Source organism: Xiphophorus hellerii, chromosome 6, assembly GCF_003331165.1.
Source record: "Xiphophorus hellerii strain 12219 chromosome 6, Xiphophorus_hellerii-4.1, whole genome shotgun sequence".
Classification (NCBI taxonomy): Eukaryota; Metazoa; Chordata; class Actinopteri; order Cyprinodontiformes; family Poeciliidae; genus Xiphophorus; species Xiphophorus hellerii.
Genome location: NC_045677.1, coordinates 4,162,164 through 4,181,208, shown reverse-complemented (window position 1 = coordinate 4,181,208; position 19,045 = coordinate 4,162,164). Strand labels below are relative to the sequence as shown.

Sequence of the window (19,045 nt, the reverse complement as noted above, 5' to 3'; positions counted from 1 at the left end):
ATGTTACTTCAGGTGGAAATGATGAAGAAAACGACAGGAAGTGGTAGGAGGAAGATGCAGCAGTATGTTTTGTAATTACATCATGTGAACAAACTTATTCATTATTTTTAAATCGCATTTCTTATTAGAAATGGCACAATTGTAAAATTCTGGTTGCGTTTTTTTTTTTCGACAAGAGGAATATTGACGATGTTTTGAGTGCATTTGTAATAACAAAATATTGTTACTCTAAAGATACAGTTCATCATTTTCTAAGTGTGTTTCTGTTAAAAGCAGTTCATATTCTACCTGCAGCTGATAACACCTGTTGTCATTAGTTGGTCCCACAGGCTGAAGCTAACAGCTTGCCGTAGAGGACAGGTGTCAGACTCCAGGCCTCCTGCAGCTTTTAGATGCACCTCTCTGTCAACACACCCGAATCACATAATTACCTTTAGCAGGACTCCATAGAATTTCAGTGCAAGAAGAGATAATTTGGTTCTTTGATTTAGACGTGTTGGGAATTGGGACGCATCAAGAAGTTGCAGGACAGCAGCCTTCGAGGACTGGAGTTTGAAGTCTCTTAAAGCAATAACAGTCTCATAAATGTGATTATGTAAGGTCTGTATTGGCCTTAGATGCAGTATTAGGTCTCCTCCAGACACATACTGCCATTGATTATAGCAAATTCAACTGTGTCCTTCAGTGGCTTTAAAAACTCTATGTATCTCAAATATGACAAAAGCAATTTTACTTTGTAATTTAACTTCTTGAAATTGAGCCTCTGTCTCTTTAAAACCTCCTACTCTTTCTAAAACTCCACCTTCAGGAAGTCATCACAACATAACTCCTCTATTGACGTTTTAACAACATTTTTACCAGCGTTTCACTGAGATGTAGCTCCTACAATGAGCTCAGTAGATGAACAGTAACACCAGGTGTTTGCTAATTGCTGCCAGCTAGTCTGAAGGAGCTGAGTGGGGGAGTCGCGGGGGAGGGAAAGTCTGTGAAGCAGAAGCTCAGAAGCTTGAAAACTAAAACTGAGGAGGAGCTCCATCTGGAAGGCGGAGCTAGGTCCACGCAGGCGTTTTGCACAGCTGAATGGTTGCCATGGGAGATTAAGATTTCTCAAAAATGCATGAAGGAATCAAAGCAACTTTCAAGGTATGATTTTGATGAAGGAATAACATAACATGATATGAAGCTAAAAAGGTCAGTGGGGAGAGAGTTCCAACGTTTGGGCGTGGCAAACAAGGAATGTCCAATGGATGTTTTAGATTTTGAAACTATACAATCCCCAGTACCAGAGGCTATAGGGTCAAAGGTCAAAGATAGCTTCGAAATGCTAAAAATTCATAACATTTTCATAGGGGAAACGGTTTGTATTTGCTGATGATGCCATTTTATGTGTGTCTTGTCCAAAACATTTAGTTGTCTGATCATACAATGAGATGACAGACTTCAATGCAGAAGAGGGGAGCTGTGATCATGACGTAATACACTAAGAAAAATGTTACAAAATCATATCATTCATATATGATAAAGCAGCTGATAAGACAGATTTGTTTTGACCCTGACACATACCCTGGATGTGACGGCAAAACTTCATGTTTCTATCAAAAATGATTCCAACATATTCATTTCCTTTGACTACTTGAACAGTTTCATATTTTATGCATACCTCAAAGGTGCTGTTATACAGTCCCTGGCGAAAAAAAAAGTCGCCACCAAAAAATGGTCACACTCTCTAATATTTTGTTGGACCGCCTTTAGCTTTGATTACAGCCCGCATTCGCTGTGGCATTGTTTCAATAAGCTTCTGCAGTGTCACAAGATTTATTTCCATCCAGTGTTGCATTAATCTTTCACCAAGATCTTGTATTGATGATGGGAGAGTCTGACCACTGCGCAAAGCCTTCTCCAGCACATCCCAAAGATTCTCAATGGGGTTAAGGTCTGGACTCTGTGGTGGTCAATCCATGTGTGAAAAAGATGTCTCATGCTCCCTGAACCACTCTTTCACAATGTGAGCCCCATGAATCCTGGCATTGTCATCTTGGAATATGCCCGTTCCATTTGGGAAGACAAAATCCATTGATGGAATAACCTGGTCATTCAGTATATTCAGGTAGTCAGCTGACCTCATTCTTTGGGCACACAATGTTGCTGAACCTAGACCTGACCAACTGCAGCAACCCCAGATCATAGCACTGCCCCCACAGGCTTGTACAGTAGGCACTAGGCATGATGGGTGCATCACTTCACCTGCCTCTCTTCTTACCCTGATGCGCCCATCACTCTGGAACAGGGTAAATCTGGACTCATCAGATCACATGACCCTCTTCCATTCCTCCAGAGTCCAATCTTTATGCTCCCTAGCAAACTGAAGCCTTTTTTTCTGGTTAGCCTTACTGATTAGAGGTTTTCTTACGGCTACACAGCTGTTCAATCCCAACCCCTTGAGTTCCCTTCGCATTGTGCGTGTGGAAATGCTTTTGCGTTCACAATTAAACATACTCCTGAGTTCTGCTGTTGTTTTTCTTCGATTTGATTTGACCAAACGTTTAAGTAATCGCCGATCGCGATCATTCAGGATTTTTTTCCGACCACATTTCTTCCTGGAAGACGATGGTTCCCCACCATCCTTCCAGTTTTGAATGATGCGTTGGACAGTTCTTAACCCAATTCTAGTAGTTTCTGCAATCTCCTTAGATGTTTTCTCTGCTTGATGCATGCCAATGATTTGACCCTTCTTAAACAGACTAACGTCTTTTCCACGACCACAGGATGTGTCTTTTGCCATGGTTGTTTAAGAAATGAGGAGTTACTCATTGCATCAGCTGGGGTTAAATAACTTGTTGCCAGCTGAAAGATAATCGCCTATGCAGTACTTATCCAATAGGAGGCTTGTACCTATTTGCTTAGTTAAATCCAGGTGGCGACTTTTTTTTTGGCCAGGCAGTGTACATCATACAGAATTTGTATTGAAAGGAAATCTACAAAGAAGTGAATTATTTATGCAGTTCATTAAGTGAAGTGGTCCAAAAAAAAGGAAAAATAATCAAAGATAATAGTGATTAAAGTTTTGTTTTACCTCAGAAAATGTTATGTCCTGTTTTATTGGTTGTTAATCAGTCTCACTATCCAGTTATGTATAGTTATGTAGAACTATACACAGTTATATGTAGCTTCACATGTTCACAAAGGAAGATCATTAGTGGCACGCTGCTGTTAACTGTATAAAACATCATCAGCTTCTGTGTAATTAGCAACCCAATTACAAACATGATGACAGGTAACTTTTATTAACACTGTTAAAGTCCCCTTTAGTTTTCACCCTGTTAGCTTCACTCTCAGATACCAACTAATCAGGATTAATACTTTATGAGAACGCCAATAGTTATACACTACAGGTAACATTTTAATGGCTTATGTCCCTTTTCATAAAACCTCGCTTGTATAAAAACAAACAAAAAAACTCAAACAATTGATTTAATAAGCTACATCATCAAAACAGTGTGTGCTTTTACTACTAATCAAAGGCAACTGTAAACAGGTGAGGTTTTTAGTCTGGATTTAAAGGAAGTCAGATTTCTGGAGTTTTTTGTTTTTTTTTCCAGATTTGTGGTTCATAGAAGCTGAATGCTTCTTCTCTACGTTTGGTTCTGGTTCTGGGTGGTGTAAAGTAGACCAAAACCAGGAGACCGAAGGTGATGCAACAACAGGTTTTTGATGTATTTTGGTGCTGAGCCCTTCAGTGATTTATAAAGTAGCAGAAATATTTTAAAGTCTTTTCTCTGAGCTACAGTGGAAGGACAAATAAAACTGCTTACAAGAGATTCTGTCCTATAAGAAGGACTTTAAACCACAGGAACAGCATGTTGGGAGGTGTTCAGGTAAATCTGGACCCGTTTCAAACCATACCTCCAATCCACAGAAGGTTCGTGGATGAAGTGATGGATTAGTGCAGATGCTTTGTACGGCAGCAGATTAGGGTGATCTGCTGCGATGCTAAAGAGAACAGCTAAGGGAAGAAGAAAAGCTAACCTGAAACTGTTGGACAATGTAAATGTCTTATTCAAATGGGTATCATTCTGCTTATTACCACGTCTTTATTTGAAAACCTGTTCTTGGAAATTACAGTCAGTAGTTGTAGCGCCATGTCTAAACACTTTTTTTTGTGCATCACAAGTCATTTCGTCAACCAAACGGATGTTACTACTGTTGAAAACGAAGAAGACGGCAGGAAGTGGTAGACGGACGATGGCAACAAATTATATGAACAAACATCCACATGATTTGAACTGCATTTCTTGTTTAATGGAAGCAGCGCAATTGTGAAGTTGTTCATTTTTCTATATTGGTGGAATATTGACAGTTTTCCTCACATTCATAATGGAAAGGCAGCTTCAGTCAGCTATCGCATAAACAACAGAGAAAAACCTCCTGCCTGCTCCCTGCACTCCTTCTCCTGCCAGTGTCACTCAGCTGGTGACTCAGGGGAACTTAGAGTTCTACTCTAATGAGGAAACTACTGCGTTAACAACCACACACACGCGTGCACCCACACACACACACACACACACACTTATTTACTGTCCGAGTCAGTCACTCACGGGAAATTCTCAACTCTGGCTTCCCAGAAGACCTACTTTCTGAGCTTTCTGGACATGTGCACATGCAGAACTTTCACAGACGCCCTGAAATAACACACATGCATACACAGGACTTTCTGAAGGCCTGCAGTGAATCATGGCTGTTTATACATCCATCCATCCCGGCCCATTCGCCTGTCGAACTCCACCGGAGTGTGCAGACTACAAAGCGAGCGTGTTTACCGTTTCTGCCATGTCACATCTGTGCGTGCGTTCCCGCTTTTCTCACAGCCGAGTCAAAGAAGGCAACGATTATGCACCACAGTATTTTCTCCAGTTTCTCTTCCCGGTTTTATTAGGTATTCAGGTCATGAGAGAAGAAACTTCTCCCCGGTTTTTTTTTTTTTTTAATTGTCTATCGATGTTCCATCGACTCTCGCCGGCTCTCGCATCGTCAGGGGGTCACGAGTCTTCACAGGTCGGACCGATCATTTATTATAATCTCCACTTTGTGACATGGTTCACTAATGTGGAGAATTGTGAAATGAACCCTGAAAGCCCCGCAATCTTAAGATTTGTTTCATGCTTCTTTAATGGTAACAAAAAGGGGGGCAAATAAATAAAGAAGCTGCGAATCAAGGACTTTTTGGTGCTAGATGCAATTGGAAGGCGGTTTCGCTTTAATGTGTTGTTGTTTTGATGTCGATGAGAAATCCGCCTCGGTAGTGGCCGTGCGTCTGCGACGGACGAGCGTGTGTGTGTGTGTGTGTGTGTGTCAGTTTGTTTTATGTTGTTTTTGTCAAAGCGGTATTAAGACACAAGCGGCTTCGGTGCAGCAATAAAGTGTGTAATTAATCTACTAATTGGGCAGCGTGTGTGAAAAGGTCAGCTGTCAGTGAGCGTCAGCAGCAGCTGCGACGCGTCATGACAGATGTCACGTTTGTGTGGCTTCAGTGACTGATCGGCTCCCCTCCGGTGTTGTCTCTCATACTCCTCCTATATTTCCATAATCATCACATCCTCTCCCTTCCTCGCCGCCCGTCCTGAATCTGAATCTCTGGCTCTTATCTGCAGCTCAACGACGGGCGCTTCACCATGACGCAGCTGGTCGGGATGCTGCGCGGCATCGCCGCCGGGATGAAGTACCTGTCAGACATGAACTACGTGCACCGGGACCTCGCCGCACGGAACATCCTGGTCAACAGCAACCTGGTCTGCAAGGTCTCCGACTTCGGCCTCTCGCGCTTCCTGGATGACACATCCGCTGACCCCACGTACACGAGCTCCCTGGTCAGTCAGATTTATGTTCTCTTTAGTCTAACTCTTACCGTTTCTTGCTAGAGCCACAAACTTGCTTGTTTTAGATTTTATGTCACATACCAGGGCAAAGTAGCTCATAGTGGTGAAGTAGAAGGAAACTGGTTTTCATATTTTTTTACCACTTTGACTAGAGGTACACCAATATGATATTAATATCGGTATTGGTTCTGATATAAAAAACCCCATCTAGATTGTAGTATTGTGGCACTTTAATCAAACTCCAGTTCGTTTGCCTAGAAAGTCTGGTTCTCTTGGGGAGCTGTGAATGAAAAGTCGAACTCTGGTTCTTTGGTACAGCGCCACCACAGGCGACGAGGGGAATGGGTTTTTCAAAATGGTTTGGTTGTTTGACGCAGTGAAAGAGAAACACGGCAGTAGAAATGTAACAAATGTTGCAATTTTGGTCGCCAACTGAACCAAGTCTAAAGGACTCTCAGGAGTGATAACATCCTGTTAGTTGTTGGCAGATTGGTCCAGCTGAGCTGTGGATCTCTGCAGCTCCTCTATAATTACCATGAACCTCTTGGCTGCTTCTCTAATTAATGCCTGGTTTGCCAGTTCAGGTGGTCGGCCATGTTTTGTTTGGTAGATGTGCCATACTCACTCTGCTTTCAGATGACAGATGGAACTGCTTTAAACTCCTTCACAGTTTGATTCCTGACTCGTCTGCTGTGTTGCTTGGTCTCAGTGACACATTTATACGTTTATACATTTCTGCGTACAAATGTATAAACGTATTTGTACGTAGAAGAAATGACACACAGGGAGACTTGATTTACTGTTAAGGTGACTTCTGAAAGAAAACTCGTGTTGAGGATTTTATTTGGGCAATAAGCCATGTACACACGTAGCCAGCTCTTCTATTAAAACGTTCCAGAAAAGTTTTTATCCACATGAACTTGGACAAATACGTCCACGGGGCTTATTTTAACATGCCAAAACCATAGGGGGCAGCGTAGCACACAGCTAAATCCTATGCCAGCCAATCGGATCGCTTCAATAGAACCAATATTTCCTGCTACAAATTAAACACGGTGCCAGGACATCCATTTTTGTGAACAGATATGTAGGTGGAACTGCTTTTAAATAGAGTATTAGAATATAAAGTTAATAAAACACAAGATGATGTTGATTGGGAATCACAGAGTAAATATGTGGACATATTGGCGCATTATTTGTCACCGACTGTAATCTCTGCTCTGTTTTCACATGTACACTCGCAAACACAAATACAGAGTTTTTTCAAATCTCATCAAATATGTAATCATGTTTAGTGATACTAGTCGAAGTGTTTGTGTGGATGAATGCAAAAAACACATAACATTTATTCATTTTCCCAGATATACAGTTACATGTGGACCAAGCCTTAGAGTATAGGGCACAATATAAATTGGTATTGGTATAAAAAGAAAAAAAAAATATGTTGAAACGTAAATTATTTTTCCCTCATTTCCTAGTTATTTCCTACTGTGAGGTTTTTGGTTGTGTCCTCTTATTAAAATGTAGAAACACTGAATCAGTCATACAGAGAAACGCACATTTGTCTTCAGGATATTTCCTTCAAGGATCAACAAAGTTTAAACCGTTGAGTCTCGGAGAAAACGAGACTGAAAAAAACAAGTACATAAGTTGCTTTTTATAGTCACGTACACAAAATCACACTTCCCTTACAGAACTTACCATCTCAAACATCAGCGTACATAAAAAAGGAAGATACAGTCTGGATCATTTCGCATCCGTGACCTTTCAACACAACAGTTCAACCAAAGGTCAAGATGATAAAAACACGTCTCAAAAATACCCTTCCATAAGTTCCTTTTTTCAGTAAATGCAAAGAAGTCAGTGGTGTGTGAAAACTTGCGGAGCACTGTGTTTCTGTACATCTCTGTTGTTTTTGGATTGCAGTGCATTCTATAGTAGCGATGTGTGTGTGTGCGTGTGCGTGGGTGTGTGTGCGTGAGCAGGGAGGAAAGATTCCCATTCGGTGGACGGCGCCAGAAGCCATCGCCTTCAGGAAGTTCACCTCGGCCAGCGACGTGTGGAGCTACGGCATCGTCATGTGGGAGGTGGTGTCCTATGGAGAGAGGCCTTACTGGGACATGAGCAACCAGGACGTGAGTTGGCCGCGCCGCCTCCCCGAAACACACGCACCTGCGCCGCAAATTCCTTTTGCAAAGAGTTTTACGACTAAAGTTTAGCGGGGGGCCGGCTGGGAGTTCCTCTGAGCGGCTGTGGCTTTGATTTCCAGAGTGACACGTCGGACCCCGGCTCTGTTCTGGAGTCTTTATCTCCTCTCTGCAGATGCCGGTGCAGCTGTGTGCCTGTGTTCTACCCTCTTTTTTTTTTTTTTGTACTACCTTATTTACAGCTCAAGCCCGGCACACACCCTACAAATCCATACTGCAAAGCCTCTCCTCCTCACACTCACAAAGGCATTCTCAGGAAAAGCTTTTTTTTTTTTTTTAACGGGCCTTGTTACCTGTCGGCTATCTGCTCTGCACAGACACTGGAGCTGCAGCGCCGAGCTTTGTAGGAAAGAAAACAGAAATCTCTGGGTTCCTCCTCACTGAGCAAAGTGCCGAAGCGGTGCGTACTGTACACCTCCACGCAACTCTCCGAGGACTACCGGTTCTGTATCGCGCTTCAAAAAAGAGACGTGTAACACTGATACCAATAAAGCAAAGGGGGGGGGGGGGGGGGGGGGGGGAGGCAACCAAAATGAAAAATGGCATTAATGTATGTATAACTTTCACAACAAAACCCTAACGCAGTAATGAAAAGCATCAAAGCAGAGGCTCTCCATTGTTCCCCGTAGCCTTTGTGCCTCAGCCGTTGCTCAATAAGCAACAGAGTCAACAAATACGAGTTATAAACAGAGGTACTCGCCGGCTGGAGGCACCACACAAAATCAAAGGACAAGCAGCGGGAGGAGAGGAGCGCAGCAGAACTGCTTTATTGTTCCCAAATGCCAGTTTTTTTATTGTTGCGGGGAGCTGGAAGCCCATACAGAGCTTATGGAGGTAAATGCAGTTGCTAGGCGAAATCTAATCAATGAGCCAACGTGCTCTTCCTTCACTTATTGTTTTCCGCGTCAGTCACAGGCAGTTCTGAAGTGACAACATTTGGGATTAGTTTTTTTTTAAGAGTTTGGCGGAGCCGCTGAAAGGAAGGATGGAATATTTGACAGCGCAAACTGAGCAGCTGTCAAACGCAGGACATAATACAGAAAGTGGCGATTATCTTACTAGAACGCCAACAGACACTAAACAAAGAGTCTTTATGTGGTTACTCAGAACTACATGGTTGAACATGATGGGGTTTATTTTAGCTTGTAGCTAAGGAATGGGGAGTTTGTTTTTTTTAAGTTGAAATGCTTTGTTTGACACCCCTAAAACCGTAAAAGAAATTATAGGTTATGGATTGGTGGTTCTCAGACTTTAAAATAAGTACCTCCTCACTTACTACTTAAGATTTCAAAGTACCACAATGTTGTCGAGGATGGTGGCCCAGAAGGGTTAGCAAAATGCAAGAGCCACAGCGTAACGTCAAAGGCCACAACGGAAGTTATGCTTTGAAGTTATTAAATTCTGTTTTACATTAAAATTGAATGTTGCTAGCAAGTTTAGCATACCTTCAGTTTTAGCATAACCTGTATTGTTGCTGTTTGTTGTGTTGTGGCTACTTGTGTCTTTTTGTTGTTGTTTTTTTGTGGCTTTTCTTGCGTTGTGGCTACTTCTCTTGTGTTCAGTCTCGCCTGTGAAGCTTGCATGCATTTAGTCAGCAGAAAATTCCCCTTCAAAGGTTGATGCCAAATGCACAGTAGATACAAAAACCCCTGAATCAGATCGCGGGCTGAAGTAGATAAACAAAGACGCTTATGTTTAAGGTAGATTGTTTTTCTGTTCTCCTCCTGTTTTGAATTATTGATCTTCTCGGGGACAAAAGGGGCAGAAAAACTGCATTGGTATCCTGGTGAGTCTTGGCTTTATTTTTCTTTTCAGTTCAGTTTATTTCCCCTTCTTTTCTCAGTTGGTAGTTGTCAAACCAGTGCATTATCAGTCCCCAAGGGTCTTTAATCAAAAATCTGAATCTCTGTGTGAAACGCTGAGTTCCGACGGACACAAGTGTCAGTGAGGTCCAGGTGGAACGTGTCTGCATCTCATCTGGACAAACCGCTTCCTCCGTCTCTGGAGGCTGCCATATTTCACAAGAGGTTTTACTCACAAAAAAATCATTCTGAAATTATGACATCTTTGTGCATGAGGGGGTGAATGATTTTGACGTCCGACTCACAGTCCAACAAAATAAATAAAAAAATCTGCCTCATCCAGACCAATCAGAATTTACCTTGTAAATGATCCTGTATTTACAGGCGTTGTAAATGCCTGAAATGTGTAAATATTTAATCTTAAAGACGATTCTTTTGGTGTCTAAAATACAGTAGATTTATTATAAGTTCACACAGACGTTTTTTTTTTTTTAAGTAAAGATCGACAAGCGTAAAACAAAAAAGTAGACTAAGCTCAGAACCCACCAATTACTAACAACAGCTGTACTGGATGAGCTACGCATCATCACCCTTTCCCTTCACAGCCGATGCATAGACTCAGTCCAGGACTTTTCATTTTTTTTGTTGCCGTTAGAATTAATTGTCTTTTGAAAATAATAATACAGATTTATCGTCTGTCTTGGAGCCATCATGTCCGCGCTGCATCATCTGTATTCTAAGAGCAAGTCGATGATCCAGGCAGGTGATGCCACTTTATCAAAATGAAGTTCTGACTCAAAAATTACAATTCGTGCAGAAGAACAGAGATTTGTCTCTGATCAAAGATAAACTGAACTTTGTGCTCAGGTGTTCATTTTCAGTGTTCTTGTCTGTTAATATTTAATTGTGGGGAATTGCTCCCCGATGTTCAGAGTGACAAACTGCCGCAGTTCAAATAAACACTTAACCAGCCTCTGCGTTCTGCAGCCACATTGAACTCAGCGGACCTTGAACGTACAATGTTTATGTCATTTAGCTTAATATTATTGTACTTATGAGTGATTTTCCTTCTGCCAGGTAATGACGGCAGTAGAGCAGGACTACCGGCTGCCCCCGCCCATGGACTGTCCCATGGTGCTGCACCAGCTGATGCTGGAGTGCTGGATGAAGGAGAGAAACCTGAGGCCTAAGTTCTCGCGCATCGTCAGCACCCTGGACAAGCTGCTCCGCAACGCCGCGAGCCTCAAGGTGGTGACCAGCAGCTACTCAGGGTGAGTCAGACATGTAGGTTTGATTGGACCAGAGCTGCTCAGATCGACACCCAACACCGCTGGTGTTCAGAGCAACTCGATGATCGGCTAGCTGCGTTTCCATTGGCCTCAAAATTGCTCAAATTGGAATTCCGAAAATGCACTTGCTTAGTAAAAACAAAGTAATTTCGAAAAAAAAGCTCTAGTTTTTCAATAAAAAGTTTGTGCGCTGGATGTTAGTACTAGAGGAAGCGATAAAGGAGATGACAGGAAGTGGTAGGAGGAGGATGATGGCGCACGGTATGTTTTTTTTATTTACTTATTTATTGAACAAACTTATTCATGTGTGATTTTAATTGCGTTTCTTATTTAGTGGAAACAGTAATTGTGAAGGTGTGTTTTTTCAACATTAGTGGAATATTAACAAACCTTTGCGCACATTTTGTAATGGGAACGCAGCTACTGTTGTCGGGGTGAAGGTCTGGGATGAAGCGAGTTATGTTGATGTAGGAAAATAAACATATGTAGATATGGAAAAACTGTGGTTGTCCTACGTTATGTCATGTAAAAAGTCTTAAATCAATCTTTAATTTCTGCAACTTAATTAAAAAAATCCGACCTCTAATTTGAGCACATGAGCATGGAAACACATTCTGTGTCTATTGGTACTCTTGAAATCCAAATATCTAGAAGCTTCCATGTCATAAACTATCTTTTAGTTGTTGGCTATTAGACTGGAGAAGAACCCATATTCATGTTCCCATCAGCGCACTGAGCAGGATTTAAAGGAATTTAATAAAAAATATCCAAAGCTCACCAGTAGAGTGATCAACTTGGGAAACCATTAGATTCCGATTTTGGCCAACACTGATTTTTTTTTTGGCCAAAAAGTCGCAAAATATAGCAACCTATTTTATATGAAGTTCTTGACAGTGGGATCACTGTTAGCGGTGCTGGTACAGATGTGACCTGGTTGGCGGGTCTGTCGGTCAGCCCTCGCTCACAGCAGAGCCAAAAGTGGTTCATTTTCTGACCTTTGCGGACTCTTATGCAATATTAATCCATCACCAATCTCCTACTTACCTGGGATAGATGCCAAAAATGTTTTTCTATTTTTTTTTTTTGTTCTACCTCCACAAATATGAACGCTGAGCTAGCTAAACTCCACTATGGCTTTAACTGGAAGCACGTGCTTTGATCAGATGAAACTTGGGGACAGGAAAAACCACTTCCTGTCCCTTGTTATCTACGGTAGAAGATCTGTAATGCTGTGGGTCTGTTTCTCCTGCAAAAACCCAGGGATCCTTATTAGAATGCAGAGCATCCTAAACTCTTACCAGGGGAGATTTAAAAAAAAAAAAAAAATCTAATGAACTCTGCCAGTAAACTGAAAATGAATCATTGTTGGGGGTGCACAGTTGAAAATTGCAGTGACGACATCGATCGTGAATAACTCGCACTTTTCTCTCTATGCTCTTGTTCCCCCATCATCGTGACGTCTGAACTTCTCCTCTTCATCTTTACTGAAATCTATACCAGTTGAGGACAGAAAAGTCTAACTGCCAAGATGTATTATTGATACAGAGTTTGAATAAATGATACTGGAAATATTATTCAGCCCTTTGTGACTGCATTGGAAACGGTGATGTCTATTGTGATTCAACATACTGCGAAGCTCGATCTGGTCCAAAACAGAACACCGAGCGCTCCTTCAGACACAAAATCAATGTTCCTCCAAGGTCATCCAAGTTGCCATGATTCTGGACCAGAGGTCTGTGAATTGCCTAAGGACCAGTAGAATGATCTCCTACTGCAGAAGCAAATCATTTAAAGCAGCGATACCAGCGATAGATTTCACCGTTTTCTCCACTATATAATTGTACTGAACTAAAGTTTGGATTTTTCTAAAAAAAAAACCATTTGCTATGATATTATACTATTGTGATATTATACTACATTTAAAGCTGCTTTATGTAAACTTTGCAAACTTTTTTTTTTTTTTACAAATTTGTTGAAAATGTCTTTATGTCGTGACTGTATAATCGGTAAAAAAAAAAAAAGTTCCTTTGTTTTCTCCCAGTGCCAACTGGAGGCGGGTCTTAGCGCTGTCAATCACCTCTATGTGTGGCGCTGCTCATCCTCCCTTCTCCTCGCCTTGCTCCCTGCCACACTACAGCGAGCGTAGCATGTTGTGACTGCGAAGGCTAGTTAGCATAGCCACCAAATGACGGCAGATAAACGATTTTCCTGTAACGGTGAGATGTTTTCTCTCCGATCAACACATTTAGCAGCAAGTACATGAGGATGACTGACAGCGCTATGACCCACCTCTTGGCTCTGATTGGTTGTTTTTCTCCAGACGGTAACAGCAGCTCAGGTAGGAGGTGAAGGAGTTTGATCTTTTCACGGATTATCTTTCACAACATGGTGACAGTTTAAACAAGTAAAAAAACTATTTTTTTATGTAACTTACATCCTGCCGCTCTAATTTAATGCTTCTAACATCTGTACTACCAACCTTTGTACATTGAATGAAGGTGTTTGAAAAGGTGCGTCCAGGCATTGACTTTTAGTGCTGCATTTGTTTTAAAATGCTTTTTAAAACCTGACGTTTCCCCAAACGGATGTCCGTCTTTAGGTTACCCCACCGCCATTCTTAATCATTCGTCTGCTCTGACGGTTGTCACTTTACAATAAAAGGCAACGTGTTTGTAAATGGAGGCAACTTTGCTACTGTGGGCAAAGTTTGACACACAAAAAAAAACAATCACTGTCCTCTTTCTTTTTATTTTTTTTCCCCTCCATCAGCACTCAAAATGGTCTGGAGGTTATTCCATGACGGAAGCAGAAAATAAAGCAGTAATGCATTTTCCTTCTTCCTCGTGTGAAATTGTCTTCGGTATTGTATATGACTGGCGCTCAGCGCAAGATAAAGATTGCTGCTCCGGAGACGGGCAGCGCTGCGCCTCTGGGTTGCTGGAATAAGATGTCACAGAAAAAAATAAAATAAAAAAAATAATGTCTGGCCTGAAGAGAAGCACAACAAGGTGCGTGCTTGTTGGCTCTGCTTTGTTTTATACTCCGTGTTGACTCGATAGGATACCTCTTTGCGCTGAAGGGCCTTTTTGCTGCCAGACGGATGTCTGCCTCTGAGTCTCTGACACTTCTCGGTGGAAGTGGAGATGTGATGTCGTAGGTAGCTGTGCTCGCCCCCAGGTGTTGGATTTTTTTGTTTTGTTTAGTTTTTTTTTTCAGCTTTCTCCTTCTGAGTTTTTGCCGACTTGGAACGCTCCGGCATGCCGACGTGTCTGTTCTGAATTTTGTTAGCCTGGAATTCAAGTCAACAACATTAGCGGTGTTCTTAGCGGGTGCTCAGAACACCGGATCGGCTGGTGATGTATAATGAATCAAACGGGGATCTTCAGCACTGTCTACGCCGCCGGGCTGGCTGGCTGACAGACAGACGCATACAGCAGAATTCACACATTCAGTTTCCAGGTGCGGGTACCGGCTCCTTGGCTCACAGTTTTCGCTCCAACACGGAGTCCCCCGAGGGCATTTCCTGTGCCAGGATTTGGGCTCAGCGAAGCTAATTGTGTGTGGAAATGTAATGGCTGACCTCGCTTTAATTCCCCTTCCACTTGGCTGGATGCTGGAATGTAGGTGATAGGACAGAAAGCGGCACACGGGGTGCTGATGTGGAAAAGCAGGAGGTGATGAAGTGTGAGTAATAAGGGAGATTGAAGAGAAGCTAAAAGAGAGGAATGTGTTTAATTAGGTTGCTAATGAGCTTTTTAATGCATCAGGGGAGGGCGCGCCCGGCGAACGCGACGGGCGGGAAGGAGGAGAACGCGCGCTCCTGTTCGCGTTGTGTTGCTCGTTCCACTGTGGCTGTGTGCCGATGACATGCCGATGATTAATTTATGGCCTCATCTGTATGCGGCGGCGGCGAGTGATGGATGGGGAGAGGAGAAGAATCATGTTGTCAGAGCGATGATTTAGAGAGCGCCTGCGTTGCCATTGGCTGCTGGACGATGGCACGGCCAGATAAAGGGGATGCAGAGAGGGGATATGAGATGCGGCGCTATCTGCTTCAGCATCTCCAGCCACACGGGCCTTCAAAACAAGGACACTGGCCGGGGAACAAAGGACACTCAGGCGCTGGTGTCCCAAAGATAGCCAAGAAATATGTTGAAGTTTTATTAAAAACTGAAAACGTGATGAATAGATTCTGGAGCTGTTTACAACAGTCGAGGCTTCAGATCAGCACTTTTTACGGTTTATTCCCACGATGCCGTGTTTTATTATTTGCAATCGTAGGATCTAAGAGTGACGAACTCTGCAGAATCGAGCTCCTCTGACGCAAAGGTGGGTTAGACCTCAATCTGGCTTCACCAGAAAGACTCGGACTCGCGGCGGCTTTGGCGTCTCAGAACTCGATGCTGACCTGTGTGCCGTTTGTCTTGGCAGGGATCTGCTGCGGCTGGGAGGAACTCTGCCGGGACACAACAGGAAGAGTCCGGAAGACAGTCAGGAAATCATCCGGCAACAGATGAGCCAGACTCTTCCCATCAGAGTGTGAACTGCTGCAACGCATACAGAAGGAGATTAAAATAAAAAATAAATTAAAAAAACTACCTATTAACTCTGACGAGGAGAATCCGATGTACAAAGTCTAAAAAATAAAAAAAAAAGAGGGCGGGGAATCAAAGATGACGGCAATGAAAGCGGACCGGTTCGAAGACTTCCTTCCCACTGGAGACTTAACGTCTGTATAAAGACAACTTCCCATTGCGGTGTGTGTGTTCATTACTTGACACTTGTGGATTTGTGACTATTGACATGAAGCCAAACTTCTTAATGGACCCTCTCAGGTTGTGTTTGCATGCCTGCATGTGTTCTCTCTTTTCTTTTTTTCCCCCTGTTTCTTTCCGCTGGTTGGGAATCAGTATTTCCTTCTCGCCGCCTCACCGAGGAAAGGCGAGCTCGCAAACAAACGTCGAAATGACGCAACAGTGCCAAGATGAAGCAAACTCAACCTTCAATACAGCTTGACATCCGCATCAATCTGCTCGACCGTTTTTTTTTTGTTTGTTTTTTTTTCTTTTGTAGTTTGTTTAATCCCAACCAAATACGTTCCTTAAAGTTATTTTTGGCGATGAGAAAAAAAAAAAAAAAAAGAAACTTTTCATCCTCTTCCTCTTAAATACCGTCTTCCACAGAAACGTACTGGGAGATCCGTGTTTTACGAATCTGTACAAAGCGTCCGAGTCTTCACCCTCTCCCAAACCCCACCGCGTCTCTCCGGGTTGGAGGCGAGACGTAGCTGACACTGTGCGGGACACGTCATGTGCATGCCAAAGTGGAAACTCCGTCATGAGAAACGTACTTACCAAGTTCCACATTCGCTGTTGCTTCGGTGGCATTCTGCTGTTTCGGGCTTTAACGCCCGCGTTTTCTTAACCTTCCTTGACTCATAAAACGCATTGTTTTGAATGCCAAGTTATTACCTGATACTGCTTTTTTTTTTTTTTTTTTTTTACTTGTGCTTAACTTTTTTATTACAAAGCTTGTTTGTTTGTTTTTTTTCTTCCCACATAGTAAGAAACCAGACAGACGAGAATGAGTGAATTAAGGAAATGTTTGACTCAGACAGGCTAATTATCTTTAAAATCACTGAGCAGACTGTGTCAGGATCGATGTCCGGCTTCTTCCTGCCCCAAGCAGAGCTGCAGATTTTACTCGGGGAAAAAAAAAAATCGGAGATTAGCAGGAACTTAAAACTGACTCAGAGGTAGAAAAAAAACAACAACCCTGCAGAACAAATCAGCCATTATTTCTTTAATTCCTAATCAGTGTTTTCCTCGGAACGCCAGCTGTCAGTGCAGTTTCTATCTAAACCAACTGCCTGTATATAACACCATGTTTGTATTAGACCAAACCACTGAGCAGTTACAGCTATCCGACCTGACTTTGGCCCTTTGCGGGGGCCCTCACTTATCTGCTTGTTGTTATGTTTTCATAAAGCAAACGAATGAGGGAATTTGACGGTCACTACCAGGGATGTCCCGAAACCGATCCGAGTCGTTTCGGAAAACACCTAAACTGAACGACTCCTCATATTGTTTTATAAAGTATTGCACTCGGGATCGTTTTCAGAAAAGTTTCCATCCACGTGAACCCAAACAAATCCTCCCTTGAGCGTTTTTTTTTTAAAACATGCCAAACCCATAGGGGGCAGTGTAGCACAAAGCCGGAACCTATGCCAGTCAATCAGATTGCTTCAAAACTAACACGACTTCCTGTCAGGAATTAAACACGGCACCAAGTGGCTCATTTGTGTCGACAGATGGAAAAGTTGAACTACTTTTAAACAATGTGTTAGAATATAAAGTTAATAAAACACCAAGACGATGTCGACTGGGAATCTTGTCAAAGTGGATATATTGGCACATTACTTGTCCTCGACTAATTTGCGAGACCCCAAGTCTCTGTTTTCCTTTGTACACACATGCAAACACACAGTTTTCTCAAATCTGCACTTTGATCAGAGTTTTAATAAATAATTGTTCTTAGTGATTAAACTGAGTTTTTGTGTGGTTGAAAGGCTAAAACAAAAATTTACTTTTTTCCCCAAATATCTGGCTACATGAGGACTAGACCTAAATTTAGTGAATTTTAATCCATTTTTGCATTAAGTCCATATATACAGAAATTAAAATTATAAATGCTATAGCTAACATTGTTGCAACTGTGTGATGTTCCATTACTCCGACAGAACTAGCTGTTTTGAATAAGGTCATTGTACATTTCTGCATCAATTTTTAGACTTCATACAGTTAAACTGCTTTTTATACTGAAGTTTATCAAAATGAAAATGTCATCAGATTCTGTCTGGTGGAAATCTGCGCAGCTTCATTGTTTCTATGATCTGACTCGAAATAAGGAGTTACTTACTAGCCTACTAGCTTAGCGTTAGCATGCTTACTCTGTTTTTTTAAAAAAAAGGTTTTGCTGATAATTTGGCTTGTAACATATTTTATTGCATTTCTAGTTGACTGGTTGCAGATAAAACTTGAAAGAGGTCGTTCTTGCTTTTGGGACAGTTGGGCAAATCTAAGTCATATGACTAACAAAATATGACTGACAGACCAGGAGCTGCAGCAGCCAATACAGTCTCTATCACTGTGAACTTCATTAGTTGGGGTAAAAAAAAAAAATACTATGACTTTCAGGAAGGGTAGATTTGTGACAGGTGTGGCGTCTACTATGATTTCCATGGAGGAAATGTGTTTACAAAAGAAACAACTGCACAGCTAGCTAGAGCTAAAAATCACAGACAAGAGGCCTGAAATGCCAATAGCAACAATAAAAAAAAAAGCCCAAACCAATACCTGGGATCGGATCGGGACATCCTTAGTCTGTCCGTGTCTGAAGCTAAAGAGAATCTCGCCGTGAAAGAAGAAAACGTGTCTGTGAGGGCAGAGTTTTCCTGTGCAGTTAAAGGTGTACTAGATTGCAAAAAAGAGAAAAAAAAAAAAGAAAATGTGAGAAAACCAGAACAAAAATAAGCATCTCTCTTTCAGTATTTTTACGATAATCATATGCAAATAAATTATTAAACACATCTCTGGTATTCTCTTTGATTCCTCGGCGGGTTCACTGGGCCGAAGGTTCCAGGTCTCCTCTGATGCAACCGCGGGGATGAAACGAGGGGAATCGCGAGTGTGTTTTACCTCCTCAGTCGGAATATCACAGCAGCTCTGAGTGAACTCATTAAGATTTAAGATTAATCAAAGCCCGGACCGGCGTTGCTCGCCAATTAGCGAGACCGCAGGACTGCTGTGGGGATTTCAGTCTCCGCCGCTGCTGGAGAGGCTTCAAGGAGGCAAAGTTATTCTGGCTTTTTCACC

General features: G+C 42.2%; 1 protein-coding gene across 2 annotated transcripts in view; it reads left to right on the top strand.

Annotated features, from left to right (window-relative positions):
• The window catches only part of ephb3a (eph receptor B3a), a 69,204-nt gene extending 50,445 nt beyond the window's left edge, over positions 1-18,759 (top strand). The window contains exons 12-15 of one of the 2 annotated variants that reach the window (XM_032565416.1): positions 5,649-5,864; positions 7,841-8,008; positions 10,960-11,153; positions 15,603-18,759. In XM_032565416.1, coding sequence (XP_032421307.1) covers positions 5,649-5,864; positions 7,841-8,008; positions 10,960-11,153; positions 15,603-15,714 — 690 coding nt within the window. In that variant the 3' untranslated portion in view covers positions 15,715-18,759. The remainder of the gene's footprint in view (positions 1-5,648; positions 5,865-7,840; positions 8,009-10,959; positions 11,154-15,602) is intronic. The other variant, XM_032565417.1, reaches the window with a different exon arrangement.
• Positions 18,760-19,045: the final 286 nt, after the last annotated feature.